This window comes from Condylura cristata, unplaced genomic scaffold (genome assembly GCF_000260355.1).
Source record: "Condylura cristata isolate star-nosed mole 26May11 unplaced genomic scaffold, ConCri1.0 scaffold00008, whole genome shotgun sequence".
Taxonomy (NCBI): Eukaryota; Metazoa; Chordata; class Mammalia; order Eulipotyphla; family Talpidae; genus Condylura; species Condylura cristata.
In genome coordinates, this window is record NW_004567109.1 from 63,350,122 (window position 1) to 63,367,033 (window position 16,912).

At 47.0% G+C, this 16,912-nt stretch overlaps 1 protein-coding gene across 6 annotated transcripts in view; it reads left to right on the top strand.

Moving 5' to 3' along the window:
* The first annotated feature begins 7,107 nt into the window (after positions 1-7,107).
* Positions 7,108-16,912, top strand: part of HNRNPAB (heterogeneous nuclear ribonucleoprotein A/B) — a 15,168-nt gene continuing 5,363 nt past the window's right edge. For 2 of the 6 annotated variants that reach the window (XM_004679281.2, XM_004679282.2), the window contains exons 1-2: positions 16,293-16,514; positions 16,608-16,839. In XM_004679281.2, the coding sequence (XP_004679338.1) occupies positions 16,631-16,839 (209 nt within the window). In that variant the 5' untranslated portion in view covers positions 16,293-16,514; positions 16,608-16,630. The other 4 variants (XM_012722346.1, XM_012722345.1, XM_012722344.1 and 1 more) reach the window with 4 other exon arrangements.

The following is a 16,912-nucleotide window of genomic DNA, read 5'->3' on the forward strand; positions in this document are numbered from 1 at the left end:
TGCAACCATTATCTGGAAACTAACTGTGGAGGGTCTTTGCAGGATAGATGGAAGTTGTCAGCTTTTTCCCACCCTCCCACCATTAGCATCAGTGATGGACACCTGTAGTCTACATGCATACCTGATGCGGCACCAGGAATGTGGGGAAGGCGTGCGTGAGTGGGCGCCCCTGAGCCCAGACACCGAGCATGTAGGACACAGCAGAGAGCAGTGGAGACCAACAGAGAGACCACAAGAGTATACCAGAGAGCCCAGAAAGAGTGAAGATTTGCCAGGGGTTGGGAGGCCTGGCAGCCTCCACTGCCAGGCCCCCTGCCCACCCTGAGCTTGCTTGCCAATTTCATTAAACACTTGAAAAGCCATTGAGGGCTCCAGGACTCTTTTACCCATCTGCCAGGATCCATAGAGAACCTGCTCTGATACCTACATTGGTGGGGTTTGGTCAATGGGATTTTGGGTGAATGAATTCAGCAGACATTCCCATTCAGCAGCATGCTGCAGGTTTATTAAGGAAAAGAGAAGTCTAAAAGGACCCCTGCAGACACAGGAGGGCAGTCTTAAAGGATAAGAACTGCATTTTGCAGAATAAGGGGCACCCTTACCATTCTTTGGTGAGATTACAGTGGAATTTATTGCCTCCGGGGAGGGTTGGTTTTCTGTAACCTATAATCCTCTCTGCCCCCACCTTCAATTCCTGGAAACTTCCATAACCATGTAAAGACTTGTTAATCATCCCTACTCCTACCTCTAGTTTTTGACCTTGTGGAAACTTCCATCCTAGAATTTTTTTACTCTAAGGTTCTATCAGAATTACTTGCAGGTGGGGGGGGGGGGACCCTCCCTGGTGGTGCAAACTAGCTTCAGCCGCTTCAGTGTGGAGTTCAATACCTGGCCCCAGAGGTGACTCACATGGTGCAACAGACATCTCCTGACCCTCCCACCCACTGCTCCCCTCAGCATGGTACTTGGTCAATCTGCCTGTTCTGCTCCCCTCTCTGTCTCTGGTGATACCTCTCATCACCCCTGCACCTCTGGCCTGTACCCCAGTTCTGTATGCATAAATAAATAAATTTTTTTTAAAAAAGGAATTACTTGCAGGCAGTACAGAGCTTCTAAAAAATAGCAATATGAATCCTTGTTTTTAAGTTTAAAAAATGCACAAGTAATACATTGGCATATTTCTAAGTGATATTCAAAAGTTAGTGAAAATGTCCCATCCTGGTTGTATTACCAGAAACCCCGATATGAAATGGCTTGTGGACCCTCACCCATGTGCTTAAAGGGACATATAGCAAGACTCAACTTGTTAAGGTCCAAAATCACCCGGTTGCCTCCCGCGCCAAAGGACAGGACCAGAGATGCACCAAGCAAGCGGAGTTTATTAAGCCTGCTAGCTGGGGTCTTGCTCCCCTTGTGTGCCTGTAAGAAAGCTTGACCCCAGCTAGCTGGCTTAATAAACTCCGCTTGCTTGGTGCATCTCTGGTCCTGTCCTTTGGCGCGGGAGGCAACCGGGTGATTTCGGACCTTAAGTGAAGGCACACACAAAAAGTTAATAAAGGGTTTATTTACAAAGGAAAGGAAAATGAAGAAATTAATAACTCAGAGAAAGAGGGAGCTAAATTAGCTAATGAGTCCTACCAGTTCTGCTGACCTGGAATCCCAATGGTACAATGAGAGCTGGAGACAAGTCAAGATGTTACAGGGCACCCCAATATGAATTGGGTTGCCTGTCTGTGGGTCCTCACCCGTGCGCTTAAGATTCAGTCGTTTTATGGACACACACAAAAAGGTTCAGTAATAGATTTATTTATAAGGAGAAAGGTAAAGGAACAACCCAGGGAAAGAGGGAGAGAAATGCAAGTTAACTAGAATGTCCTACCAGTTCTGCTGACTTGGACTTCACCGGCACGCTGAAAACAGATCGAGAGCCAATGATCAGCAGCGAACCACCAGGCCAAGAGACCCCCAGAGCCCACATGTCCGGTTTTATCCTAACCTGGCTGCTCAGCTCCGCCCTCACATTCTAGCATGCTTCTCCTTGTTATTGATGGGATTAGTAGTTGCAGTATTTGGAGTGGGGGAGGAGTCCATGAAACATGTACAATTGATATATAGTATTATTAGTTTCAGGTGTACAAGAATCTTTTTCTTAATAGACTGCTTCCGTAAAATTGTTAATGTTTTTAACAGGATAGCCTTACAATTTATCAAATGAGGTAAGTTTGGCATTTTCATGATGCTGAATCTCCTATTAGCCTTTATATTCCCTTAGATCTTTGTCTGCTCAGCATTTCAGATTTCCTTCATCTTTATCTTGAATAATTTACTCAGTACATTTCTAGCTGTTATAGATCCTTTCTTTTATGTCTTCTGATGCATTATTGTTTGCACATACTGAGGCCGCCCTACCAAATCCTCTTATTATTTATTTTGGATAATAGTTTGGTTGATTTTCCATGAATAAAATCATATTTTCAGAAAGTGATGATTTTGTTCTTTTCCTGCTTTTACTCCTAATTTTGTTCTCTTGTTCCATTGTGTTGGCTGTACCTCTAGAAAAGTTAAATAAGCAGAAGAAGGCAATGTTGTATTGTCTCTTTAAAGAAAGTAATTCTGGAAGCTGACTTTAAAAAAAGGTTTATCTTATTCTGTTTTAGGCAAGAATATTTATGAAAATTCATGTTGCAACATATCAAGTGCCTTGAATAATCTATATTGAAATGTAGCAGGGTGGTCCCCAGGGAAAGGAGAGGTTCCAGGTTCCCTGCCCCATTCAAGGAAGGTAGAGTTAAGCAGGGAGGAGAAGAAGCTAAAGACACTGGAGAAGGAAAGAAAGAGGATGGAGCCAGGAGAACTCAAGGAGAGACATGTGCAGAAGCTGCAGTTGCTTTTTGGTCTTGCTTGGCCTGGTTGTAACAGATGTGGGTGAGAAACCCATTGGAAGGTTAATAATGGCAGTTTTTATCTTGATTTTGATTTAGCTTTGATTTCCTTCCAGATTTGTCTAGCTGTTTCTGACCCTTTTCTAGGGGCCCTACCAGAAGGTGCCTTAGACTTGGGGCAGGCTTTTGGGCCTCATTGTCCCACTTTGGACCAACCCTGTTTGGCTGGGCATTTACTCATGAGGGGATGAATAACTTTGGGTACTGGATTTGGAAACTACTTCTTGTCTTTTCTTTACTGTACATGAATTGTATTAAAGCTCCTTTCCATTAAGGATCTTAAATGTTTTGTGTTGTGATGGTTGGGAAGAATCTATTTAGAACAGGCAGGTTTGGGGGGTTCTCCGGTACTACTCTCCCTGCCCTGTAACTGTTTCCCCCTTACAGATTTATTTTCACAATTTATTCATGCATATAAGAACTGGGGTGTAGGCCAGAGAAATAGGATGGTGAGAGAGATAGAGTTGGGTGCAGAGCAGGTGAATCCACTGAAATAACCTGCTCAGGAGAGCAGTGGGTGAGACAGGAGAGGTTTGCTGTACCATGTGGTTCAGCTCCCTGGCTAGGGATCTAACTGGTACTACAGTGGCTAATGATAGCTTGATAGCTCTGAAACTTAACCCCTTGTGCCACCAGGGAGGCCCTTCACTTCGCTTTGAGGGTTTTCCTCACAGACTGAATCTTGACTCTGCCATTGGTTCTCTCTCTTGGTTTCTTTATTCACTCCCTGAGTGAGCTTACCCAGTTTTCTGGCGCAAATGCAAATCTCTCTACTCCTGTTTCTTTCCCTAAAATTTATATGCATAGATCCCTGGACTTCCACACCTCTGCTGTAGGCCATGGAGGCACCAGCCTTTACACACCCAATATGAAAAAAAAACACAGTGAGCTTTGAGGTAAGAGTGCTCAGAGGTAAGAAGTGGGAAATTATTTGGCAATAAAGAAAATTAAGCTCTGGTACATGCTATAATATAGATGAACCTTGAAAAATATTGTGCTATATGAAAGAAGCAAGGCACACATATATTGAATGATTTCACTTATTTTTTAATTCCCCCGTCCCTATGCATTTTTCCTTTTTAAGTTTTACTTCCTACCACCATCCCTTCTGTTTCCTTGTCCCTTCCCCCTCTACTTCCCTCTCTCTCTCTTTTTTTAATATTTATTTATTTATGCATACAAAAATTGGAGTACAGGTGAGGGGGGGGGGTGAGAGAATTCACCAGACTGAGTGGGGAGCAGAACAGGCAGATGAACTGAAATACACTGCTGAGGGGAGCAGAGGGCAGTTCAGGAGAGGTCTGCTGTGCCATGTGGGTCAGCTTCCTGGCCGGGGATTAAACTCATGCTGCAGTGGCTGTGATAGCTTCACAGTGCTGTGCATTAACCCACTGGGCCACCAGTGAGGGCCCCCACTTCCTTCTTAACCTCAGGATATTTGTTTTTTTCTTTATATTTTAAAAGAACAGGTTTATTAGGAAAAAGAAAGAGAGATAGCTGTATAGTCACAGCTGGGGTGGTGGGACCAGGAGAACTGCTGTTTAGGATGTTTGTTGACACCCACTTATATTTTTAAAGTGCTTTCTACCATTGAATTTCCTGTTACATGAATATCCAACTGTTTTTATTATTTTTACTTTGCTGCACATAATTCTCTCAAATTCCTTGCATTTTTTGTTGCAAATGACTGCTTTCATCCTTACTTGTGTCTATATTAATTAATATTAATTCCATGGTATGTATTTCCATGGTATGTATGTTAGCATGCAAACTGAGGGATACCCCAGGGCTACACATCTGTATGTTCTAAAGAGATTCTGCCATCTACCACATAAAGACAAAGTATATGCTCAATGTGAAAGAACTTTAACAGGACTAGTGTGCATAGAGAGAAGAAAAAATAATTTACCAATAAAACACTCAAAGTGATGATGTAGTTTTTGGAGTCTGTAGGGTGACTCTGGGAAAGATTTTTCCAGAGCTCCCCTTTCAGCGGCATGTGGCGAGATTCTCCACAGCACAGAGATGTCAGATATGTTTAAGGAGCAGGTTTATTAGAACAGGGACAGAAAGAGAAGGACGCTTGTGGGCAGAAGAGCTGCTCTGAAAGGGATAGGTTTTCTGAGGGAGGCCTGCATAGTTGCAGGAGGGTGGCCTTGAAGAAGCTGCCTTTCTTGAGGGAGGTCAGGAAGAGAAGCCTTGGCATGGTACAGGTCATGGACAGGCAGGAGGCTGCTGCCCTGAGGAGGGAGAGCATGGGTGTTAGAAACTTGCATAGTCACAGGTGGGCAGATCTGCTCCTTCTCTGTAGGGGGCAGTTCTGGGTTTTATCATCTTCTTTGGGTAGGAAGTGTTTCATCTTTGTGAGTGTTGGTTTGTTCCTCAATCCCCATCTCTTTACCTTCAGGTCTGTGCTCTTGACATTCCCTACAGCTGTCTGATAGTTTATTTATTTATTTATTTTAAAGATTTATTTAGTGGTGCAACAGGTTAAAGCACAGCACTATAGCACTATGAAGCTATCTGCAGTCACTGCAGCATGAGTTCAATTCCCCACCAGGGAGGTGACCCATATGGCACGGCAGACCTTTCCTGACCCACCCTCTTTTCCCCTCAGTAGTCTGTTTCAGTCCATCTCCCTGTTCTGCTCCCTACTCTGTCTCTGGTGAATCCTTCCCCCACTTCTGCCCTACACCCCAGTTCTTCTACAAATAAATCTTTAAAAGTAAAAAAAAATGTGACAAGGTGTGACAAAGGAAAATGGGTGGGCCAGGCCTTAAAGCCAAGATTAGCACAGCAACATAAATCAGACAGGCTGACCTTGGCCAGAGACAAAATGAATGGAGCTGGTGCTGGAAAGACAGAAGCTAGCAAAGTGCTATCGGACACCCGGGACCCTCAAACCTGCATACTCAGAATGGGTTCTGCTATTCACAGCACAAAGACAAAGCCTATTCTTTGTGTATAAGACATTTAATAGAAAATAAGTAGGCCCTCCCTGATGGCACAACGGGTTAAAGTGAAGCACTGTGAATCTACTGCAGCCTGTGCAGTAAGAGTTCAATCCCCAGCCAGGCAGGTGACCCACATGGTGCAGCAGACCTCTCCTGTCTCCGCTGCTACTCTCCTCAGCAGTATATTTCAGTCCATCTGCCTGTTCTGCTCCCCACTCTGTCTCTGGTGAATCTTCTTACCCACCCCCACCTCTGGCCTGTACCCCAGTTCTGTATGCATAAATAAACAAATCTTCAAAAAAAATAAATTTAATACTGTGCTTAGAAAGAAAGGGATATAGTTTCCAATGAAACACTGGGTTACCCACCTCCCACTCCCCCACCCCCGGGTAAATGTCCAACCAAAGCTGAGAAGCAAGCAGAATTTCTTCACATATCTCTCTGTTCCATGTGCCTCTTACAGATCTTCACTGGTAAGGGGGAAAGGATGTCCTGAATGAACTCTACAAATACAGGTTATATGGGCTCCACCCTACCCCAGACACTGGAACTACAAATCCCATCAACACCAAAGAGAAGCATGCTGGGACAGAGGGTGGAGTTAAGCAGCCAAGTTGGGATATAAAATCAGACGGGGGATCTGGGGCTCTTTGCTACGTGATTCATGGCTTGTCTTTGGCTCTTTCGGGTTTTCAGCATGTTATTGAGGTTCCAGGTCAGCGGACCTGGTAGGATGCATTTATCAACTTCTTTCTCTCTCTCCCTGAGTTATTCATTTCCCTTTCCTCCTGTAAATAAACCCTTTATTAACCTGTTTGTGTGTGCCTGCAGTTAAATCTTAAGCAGAAGGGTGAGGAGGACCCACAATTAGGCAGCCCTGTAACACACTCATAAAGTCTGGAAGGGAACATGGGCCCTCCCCCTTTTTATGAGATTACACTGTTACAAGGGGAGACTGGGCAAGGTAAGCAGGCTTGTGCCTGGAGCCGAGGGCAGAAGGATTAGGATATCCCAGTCGATGAGATATTTGCTTTGGGAATAAAGGGCAAGGAATGAACCTGGAAATCTAACCCATGACCTCACGATGTCAGTGGAAATTGTTGGTTTCTACGTAAGGGCCTGCCTGGGTGTTGGTGGCAGCTGGCGGGACTCTCCTGGGCGCATGCGCGAGCCACCCAGCGTGCATACCGGAAGTGCTGCCTGAGACGGAGGGGGGCGGAGCAGGGAGCCACCTCGCGCTGCTGGCGCCAGAGCCCTACCTGTCATCTTGGAGGTTTTGTGAAGAAGCTGGGAGGTCACTGCAGGTAAATGGACCTTTGCACTGCCATAGTGATCTGCCAGGGACCTGTGTTAGAGGCTTCCGCCTTCGGTACGGTGGAGGCTGTGGTAGCTGAGGCTGCTGGGAGAGAAAGCGGCTGGTGGGACATCACCAGGACGACATACCGAGTCAGGTGAGGGGGTCTGGCGGGGGATGGCGTAGTGGGCATGTATTGCAGTCGCTGGTATGAAGACTGGGAACGAGTGAGTGACCAGCTGTATGGTCGGCGCTGGATCATCACCTCACCGTCTTTACGCCTGATTGTGGGCTGGCTGGATTTTCAAGCGAAGAAACTTGCAACTCAAGAAGGGGCAATGAAAAGGAAAACAAAACAAAACGACGGCGGCGGGGGTGGGGTGGGGTGGTGGGGTTGTGCTAAATTCCAGAGTTGGGACTCCGTGGTACCGGGGTTTGAGCTGAATTTCCTGATTCTCAAGTCAAATCTGGGTCCTCTATATTGGCGCTTAGGGGCCAGGGGGATGGGCTAGAGCAGGGCTGACCAAATTTAGGTCCGACCAGAGGATAATTATTTGTCGCTGTGTAGGAAGCAACTGAGAGACTATTGTGTAGTTAAGTACATAATAGAATAAGAGCTGAAACAATTCCATACATTTTTTTCTTGGCAGAAATAAAAACTTTGTTTATGGACATGAAATCTGAGTTTCATGAAATATATGTCGATTGAAAACCTTTCTTTTTTCTTTTTTTCCAGTTTAAAAACAAAAGCCATTCTTTCTTCAAAGGTCGTAGAAAATCAGGCAGCAGGCCAGATTTGGGCCAAGTGCAGTGTGTCATCCCCTGGTCTAGATCTGTGCTTTCCAGCCACATGTCCAGTTGTGGTAATTGAGCTCTTGTGAAGTATCTAGTCCTAATTGAAAGGGGCTGTAAGTTAAAGTACATGCTGGATTTCAAAAGTAGTACAAAAAAGGAAGTAAAATATTCCAAAAATGGTTTATGTTGATTATATGATGTAATTATAATATTTTGGATAGAGTGGGCCAAATAAAACATTATTAAATTTCACCTGTTTCATTTGACCTTTTCACTAATTGTCTTTTTTTTTTTTAAAGATTTATTTATTTATGTATGCAGAACTGGGGTACAGGCCAGAGGTGTAGGGGCAGTGAGAGGATTCACCAGAGACAGAGTGGGGAGCAGAACAGGCTGACTGATGAAGTACACTACTGAGGGGAGCAGCAGGCAGGTCAGGAGAGGGTGGATGACCTCTGGGGCAATTGAACTCATCTTGAAGTGGCTTTAGCTTCTTAGTGCTGTGCTTTAACCCGCTGCACCACCAGGGAGGACCCTGTCTTTTAATGTGACTGTTAGAAATTGTAAATTATACATATGTTTGTGGCTTGTATCATAATTCCTTTGTCCATTGCTGCTTGAGGAATGATGTTGGGGGTCTTGGGTGAGGTGAACCACTCTACTTGTGTTGAGGGAGGTGGGAGGAGCTGCAAATTGGATCCGGGAGTGGAGTATGGTGCCACATGGAGACAGATTTCATTAAGGAGAGGTGGCGTGGTAGAGTCTGGGGAGTAGCAAACAAAGGCAGCTATTTAGGGTGGCTAGGAGCTGTTTTGGGGCAGCAGTAAGAGGCCAAAGAGCTGGGTAGGCAACTGACAAGGTGAGTGAGTGAGGGGATGAGGATACTGCCCTGAGGAGTTTCCACCTCTCTAACCCCCTGGATCAGAAGATTCTAAGCCAATATAAACTACACCACCTAGTTGGAGAAGTGGTTCAGCTAGTTCATTGACTGAATGTAGCAGTAATATAAAATATAGTTTTCACCCAAAGAATCCTTTCCACAGCTGAAGTGCCCTCACCCAAGCTGGAAAGCCGTCCTCTCTTAGCCACCGGCCCCTATAGCTCCTCTTGGTACATGGTGCCAGCTCAGGCCTTGTGCTGGGGACAAAGGAGACTGACTGCCTGAGCATTGGCTCTCTGCGCTTGTTCTGAGGCCCAGGAGTTGTCTGGCCACTCCCTCTGCTGTGGAGGCAGAAGGAAGTAGGAGGTGCTAGGGATTTGGCACAACTTGTGGCTTCCTTGTTCTTGGCTTGCTGGAGAAAGGTGGGGTTTCTCTGTCCATTGCTTTGATCTTTCATACTCAAAGCTCAGAGTGAGAGAAGGAAAACCTTTGCTTGCCTCTTGTCTCAAAATGTTAGTGTCTCAGAAGGGCACTGGGGAGCTGAGGGCACTGCACAGGGAGACCTGAGTGCCTGGCCTGAGTGCCACCGGACAAGTTACTCCCTGCTCTAGAATGAGTGTGTCCCCCTAAATTTATGTTGAAATACTAACTTCCTATGTGATGAAATGAAGTGGGGCCTTTGAGAGATGCTTAAGTCGTGAGGGTAGAGCTTTCCTGAAAGGGATTATTGCCTAGATGGAAGACCCCAGAGCACTTTCCTGCCCTTGTGATGTGAGGATGCAGGGAGAATACAGCCTTCTGAACCAGGAAGTGGGTCATCAGCAGGCAGCAAATCTGCTGGTGCCTGGATCTTGGACTTTCTAGTTTCCAGAAGTGTGAGAATAAATTTCTGTTTTTTATAAGCCTCACAGTCTGTGATATTTTGTTATAGCACCAAAACGGACTAAGACACTCCCCTATCTCACTCTTGTTTTTCTTCTCTATTATTAAGGAGTTTGGACTTGACTTTGAAATGGGTTGTCTCTTGATCCCTTTCATAGCCACCAGGGACCAATATACTAGAAGAAATGGATGGAGAAAACAAACCATACATCTGTGCCTCCTCACAGTCAGGAAGCAAGGGTGGGGCTGTTTTCTTTTTGAGAGAGGCAGAGTACCCACCACCTTCCTTGCCATGCTCAGCTCTCAAGGCCTTCCACTGAGTAGTTCTAGTTCACCTTTCCAGTTTATTGCCCATCCCAGCCCATACAGAGTTTTGCCTACTAACACTCTTTTAAGTCCCTCATCACTGTCTACTCTCCATCTCCTCCCCTGACTATTGCCTGCTTAGTATTCACTGGCTTCCTGTTTCCTGTGGCTAAACGGATCCCTTTGTCATGTGTGTAAAGCCCCTCTCCTACCACAATCTCAACTCCTCTCTGTCATGTGGGGCTGCTTGTGGTTTCTCCCAACAGTCTGTGCTTCTCAAGTGCTGAGTCTTTGCTCAGTGTGTCTTTTCTGCCTGGACCTTTCTCGCCACCTGGAGAACCCCCATTCATCTCATGAACATCTGTGCCCTAGGGAAGCTTTGGCCTCCCCATCCACCTCCCTGGCTTGGACCCATGTCCCTCCCACATGTGCCTGTTCCCCTGAGCTTCCCTGAACTTTCATTCTTACCATGTGGTAAGTAGATGCAGTCCCAGGTCAGGGTGGCCTCTGAGGGTGGAGGCCATTGGGTTCCCTGTGCAGCACCTGGTCACATTTCCTATAATGCTGGCTGACTGGACAAAAGTCTCTTCTCATGTCTCCCTTCATTGTCATTCACACACAACTGAAAGAGTGGACGTGATCATACTGAAGATTGGACACTGAGCTGGGCCCATTTCTCAGTGTCCCTTGCCATAAGGTGAGGCCGAGACAGTTTTAGCCAAGGAAATGTGTATGGAAATAAGATGTGTTGCTTCCAGTTTTGGACCATGAGACTCCCACATTAGCTTCTCACTGCTCTTTTTTGTACCCAGTGTGTGCAGATGACAAGGCCTGAGGGCCACAGGGTGGAAGGGCCTTGAGTCCCTAAATGACCACATGGAAGAGACCAGTTTCTCAGGCCTGAAATTCACCCAAGGCTGCTAATCTTTAAAAAACAATCTTCTCTGCTATTTAGGTCTATTTGGTACCATGGTATAACCCGCCTTGACTGACAGCCCTCTGATGCAAAAGTATCAGGTGAGAGCAGGTTTCAGAGTAATTAAGGTTCATTTGAGCCTCAGCGATGGATTGAACTAGGAGAAGATGAGCAGGGCATCAGGTTGACCTACTGGGTTCCTGACCTGCCACAAAGTAGAGGCATTCTTTATGGCCAAGAGGCTGGGCACAGGGGACCCAGGAGTAAGGACCCAATAGGGGGCAGTATGACTCAGCTCTTGACTGTTAGAGTTGCATCTAACAGTAACTAAAATACAAATAAAACACTTTGTGGAAATGTTATTCTTTGTACATGTTGGCAAATAATGCTTTGAGATGTCCAGAACATGGCATAGGGCAAGAAAACACATAGGAGAGTCAGATCAGTCCACAAAGAACCAGTTTGTAATCGCAGATTATATGCATCCTGCAGGTATTGAAGGGCTCACTACAGTCGTTGGGGTGAAGGATTTCTTTGAGCTCATGGTGAGTGTCAATGTTGTGTAATCTTGTGCTTTAAGAAGCGCCCTTCTTGGCCCTCCCTGGTGGCACAGCAGGTTAAAGTGCAGCACTGCAAGCTAGCCTCAGTGGCTTCAGTGTGAGTTCTATCCCTGGTTCTGGAGGTGATCCACATGGTGAGGCAGACCTCTCTTGACCTGTCCGCTGCTCCCCTCAGCAGTGTACTTCCTTGATCTGCCTGTTCTGGTGCCCACTTTGTCTCTGGTGAATCCTCTTACCCACTCTGGCCAATACCCCAGTTCTGTATGAAGAAAAAAGAAGAAGCACCCTTCCTTGGGGCATGCCAGGACCTTTATGGAGAAATAGAAATTTAATGGGCCTTGTGTTAGCAAGGAATGCTGTAATAAATTACCACAAGCCAGGTATTGTATTATACAGTAACAGAAATGTATTGTCTCACAACTCTAGAAGTCCAAGATCAAGGTTTTGGCAGGGCCACATGCTCTCTGAAGGCTCCAGGTAGAGGAACCTTCCTCATTTTTCATGGCATCATCAATTTAGAGTTGTTTGGTTCTTGTGGGCCTCCAAGTTCAGAGGTTGAAAGCCTAGTCCCCAATATGTAGATATCTGGAAATGGGATCTTTGAGAGGTAACTAGGTTTGGATGAATGTGGGGTTTTCATAAATGGATTAGTGACTTTCTAAAAAGAGACCAGCTATCTGTAAACTAGGAAAGTGGGCCCTCACCAGACACCAGATCTTGCAACACCTTGATCTTGGGCTTCACAGCCTCTAGAACTATGAGAAATAAACGCTTGTTGCCTAAGCCCTTCAGTGTATAGTATTTGTTTATGACAGCTGGAACTAAGAACTAGATTTAGTGATATGTAGACACATCATTGCAATTTCTTCCCTGGTTATCATATGGTATTTTCTTGTGCTTTCATCTGTGTTTTCTCTTCTAAGGCATACTACAGCCCATAATCCATCATATTGAATTAAGTGGCCACCCTATTCCAGTTTGACCTAATTTTAACTTCACAATATCTGCAAAGAACCTATTTCCAAATAAGGTCTCATGCACAGATACCAGGGGTGAGGACTTGAACAGGTTTAGGGGGTAGGGGTGGTGGGAGATGTAATTCAACCCACACAGATGTAGAGTTAGAGGGGTGCAATTTTGGGGAAATTATTTCAGATAGAGGGAACAGAATTTGCAAATACTTCTCCAGAGGCAGGAAGGCGTGGGTTCAATAAGCAGAAGAGTGTGCTTCTCTGATGAGGGTGTATGGTTCTCAGAATGTAACTCAGTCATGCAGAACACATAGCCTCCAGGTGATGGGCAGAGGAGGGGCTTGGGCCTGGAAATGACCCCTCCACCTACAGACCATCCAGGAGATAGGTGGGGGCATGGGTTCTGTGAGCCCCAAATGTCTCCCTCTTCATGGCTAGGACTTCACTCTCAGAACACTCTCACATAATGAGAACTACTACTCTACTGCTCACTACTGTTTTAGAAGGTTTTTTTCCAGCTGGACCAGAGTCAGGCCTAAATGAGCTGAAATCCAAAGACCTGTGGGAAGTAGCCAAAGCAGGGCCTGCCACAGTGGTCACCACCTATTTGCAGTTAACACCTGCAACTTATACTTTTGCAGACGCAGCTACAAAGGGGAGGAGGTGAGAAAATTAATTCATGACACTTAAAAAACAACCAAAATGTCCAATATCTCTAGTTTTTAAAAAAGATTTGTTTATGTATGTATGTACAAGAGCTGGGGTGTAGACCAGAGATGTGTGGGGGGAGGGGGGAATGAGCGGATTCACCAGAGACAGAGTGGGGAGCAGAATAGGTGGATCTACTGAAATACTTTGCTGAGGGGAGCAGGGGGTGAGACAGGAGAGGTCTGCTCCATGTGGGTCAATTCCTCTGCTGGGAGTTGAACTCATGTTGCAGTGACTACCTATAGCTTAATAGTGCTGAAACTTAACCCCTTGTGCCACCAGGGAGGGCCCTCCCGCCCCCCTCCCCCTCATCTCACTATTCTTGATTGGTGATTCTGTACAATAGATGTGTAAGCCTGGCAGCTTGTATCCCCAAAATTAGGATCCTGTACTCTGAGCCTCTTAAGGAATTTGAGGAAGTAATTGGCTCCTAACCAATTTGAGAATCTCGTTGTTATGGAAGTTACTCTCTATAGAATCTACAATGGAGCCCAATAACAAGAATATCAAAGGGACTTCCTATTACTTCCAAACAGCCTACTGTCCTGCCTCCCTAAGAAAATTACAGTATTCTGTCCTGAGGCTGATCCCCACTTGTCTTCAATCCATCTTATAAAGTATTTTCTAAGCTATCACTTCACTTGAGCCTCAGGATATTTCATCTCATACGAAATATAATTTAGACTACAGGAACTCAGGAACTCAGGGACGCCTGTGCCCTACAGTAGACAGGAACTTTGGAAAAAGTCCTCATTGTGGAGTTGGAGGTACTGGCTTTGTGGCCTACTTTTAGCTATTTGCTTTCAGTGTTTTTTTTTTTTTTTTTTTCATTTACTTTTACACATACAAAATATGAGGTGTAGGCCATAGATGTGTGTGTGTGGGATGATGCTGAGAGGATTTACCGAGACAATGGGGAGCAGAACAGGCAGATGTACTGAAATACACTGCTGAGGGAAACAGGAGAGGTTGCTGCACCATGTAGCCAGGGACCAAGCTCATGCCAGAGTGGCTGGAAGTGGCTGGTGATAGTTTGATAGTACTGAGACTTTAATCCCTGACCGACCAGGGAGGCCCTGCTTTCAAGCGTTTTTGTGTGTAAATTCTAAACCTCACAAAGCTATGTTTAAGTTTTGTTAAAGTAATGGTGGTGAAAACATTTTGCAAACTGTATAGCACTGCTCAAATGTTATTCTCACCCTTTTTTTTTAAAAAGATTATTTATTTATGTATACAAGAACTGGGGTACAGACCAGAGGTGCTAGGGGTGAGAGGATTCACCAGAGTGAGTAGGGAGCAGAAAAGGTGGATTGACTGAAATACACTGCTGAGGGAGCAGCCGATGGGTCAGGAGAGGTCTGTTACACCATGTGGGTTACCTCCCTCGCTGGTGTCTGTGGACAGTTTCATGGCTCTGTGCTTTAATCCGTTGTGCCACCAGGGAGGGCCCAGAGATCCAGTGAATTTATGACCTCAGAGGCATATGGGGTATTGGTATGGGTGGTCTGGTATAGGGTGAGTGGAACATGTGCACATATGGAAAAGCAAAATGTAAAGCCCCCCCAAATTAAAAAGAAATCATAAATGAAAAGAATAAAAAAGAAGTTATGCATCCAGTATTTACGTCAAGTGGTTACACTTAGCCTATTTGACTTTGAATTTAATTGCCTGAATTGTCTTCAGTGCTTGGGCGCCTGTGCCCATCAGTTCCTCTGAACTGCATTCCTGGCCCTTATTTCCACTAGATGGGTGAGGGCTGGTGGGTGGGGCTGGGGTGTTTGCTAGGAACATCTTTGCAAATAATCAGATTTCAGTGAAACTACCAAGATTATGGGAAGATATGTGAATTATAGTTTTGTACACTAGCCTGGAAATGTACCAGAGGACATCTGTGGGTGCCCTACCTCTAGGGGGACTGTTGGGGAAGGGGGTTATGTGGAGCAGTCTGGTCAAATCATATTTTCTTCATCTTCCCCCCAAAAGTGAAATTGTCCATATTCAGTCACATGGCACTCCACTCGCAAGCAGAACTAGGGAATCAGCCTTGGGTGGTGGCTTTGGGCTTCCATTTTCTTATTTCTAAATGATAGTACCACCTTCCAGAGGGCTGTCAGGAGAAGACAGAATGCCCACCCAATCGCACAGACCTGGCTGCAGAAATCTGTAGGGCAACATTAGCTTCTTGTGTTGTTTATTAGGTAATCCCCAGGTTTCATAGGTCCATAGAAGCCGGCACTCAGATTAAATGGAATTACGGGATTAATTAGGTTTTTCAAGTTTGGTGGTCAAGGAGATAATATTAAGGGGTTTGTATCAGAAAAAAAGGAACTAATTTATTACTCCACCCCTCATGATTTCACAGGGCTGACAGGTCATTTTTTAAAATGTTTCCGCAAAAATAAATGAGCTAAATGAAAAAAAAAATACGTGAAAGGATAATACGATGCTAATTATCAAAGTGGTGCCTATACTACCTAAGTTTGGGTCGCAGTTCTTCCTGTCATAAGCAGGCCCAAGCCTGCTGGGCACCAGACGCCTGCAGACTCGGCTGCTTTTGGCTGCCAAGGGAGGAAAGCCCGGGAAAGCCCGGAAGCGCGGGCACCAACATGAGGGGGACCAGCGGGCTTCGTCAAAATCCCTCCGGGCCGAGGGCCTCGCGGGAGCCTAGGCGCCCAGTTTCGAAGGTGGCTTCTGCACTTCAACCCGGCGAGTCTGTTTTGCGAGACTTCCGCGAGCCCTTCCTCTTTGGGGAAACGGAATGGTTGACACTATCCACGCCGGCAGGGCGCGCACTGGGGGGAAAGATTCCGGCCTCGGAGGGCGGAAGGTGTGTCTGCAGTTGCTCGGTCCTGTGCTTGGCCGCCTGCAGCTCGGGAAGAGGCCTGCCTCAGGTCCGGCCTGGGGCCACCTCGGTAAAGGCCCCGGCTCGCGCGGGTTCTAAACTGAGGACAAAGCCCGCCCGCATCTAGCGTGCGCGAGACTCCGTGGCCAATAGGACAGCGGCGGAAGGTTGAATGATGGGAGGACGCAGCCAATAAGCATGCATCTTGTTGCGAGGTGGGCTCGGCTCCGGTATTATAAAGGGCGCCACGAGTCGGCATTGTCAGGCAGCGGCACCGCGCGGGCCCGAGCCAGTTTTTGGGTCGGTGAGTTCGGTGCGGCGGCCGACGAGCAGGGCGCGAGGGCTCGGTGGCTCCGTCAGCGGACGGAGGCGATCCCCGACAGAGCGAGCGGGAGCGCGGCTGAGCCGCGGCGCCTTCTCGGCGGGTGGGGACGAGCGGGCCTCGCGGCGTCATCGGCGGCGAGGTGAGCGGCCGGGCCCACGGGCGGCGGGCGGTCGCCGGGGCGGGCACCGTGCGGGCCTGACGCGCTTTGGCCGCGTGTGGCCGCTCGTTGCAGGAGCCGCTGCGTCCCGGCGAAGCATGTCGGAAGCGGGTGAAGAGCAGCCTATGGAGACTACAGGCGCCACCGAGAACGGGCACGAGGCCGCCCCCGAAGGCGAGTCGCCGGCCGGGACAGGCCCGGGGGTCGCGTCGGGCGCTGGAGGTGTGAGTGCGGCACCACCGGCCGGCAACCAGAACGGCGCCGAGGGCGACCAGATCAACGCCAGCAAGAACGAGGAGGACGCGGGGTAGGTGCGGCCGCAGGCCGACGGGGCGCCGCCTTTGTTCCGGGGCCGCCTTTTGTTGGCGCCACGCGGCGGG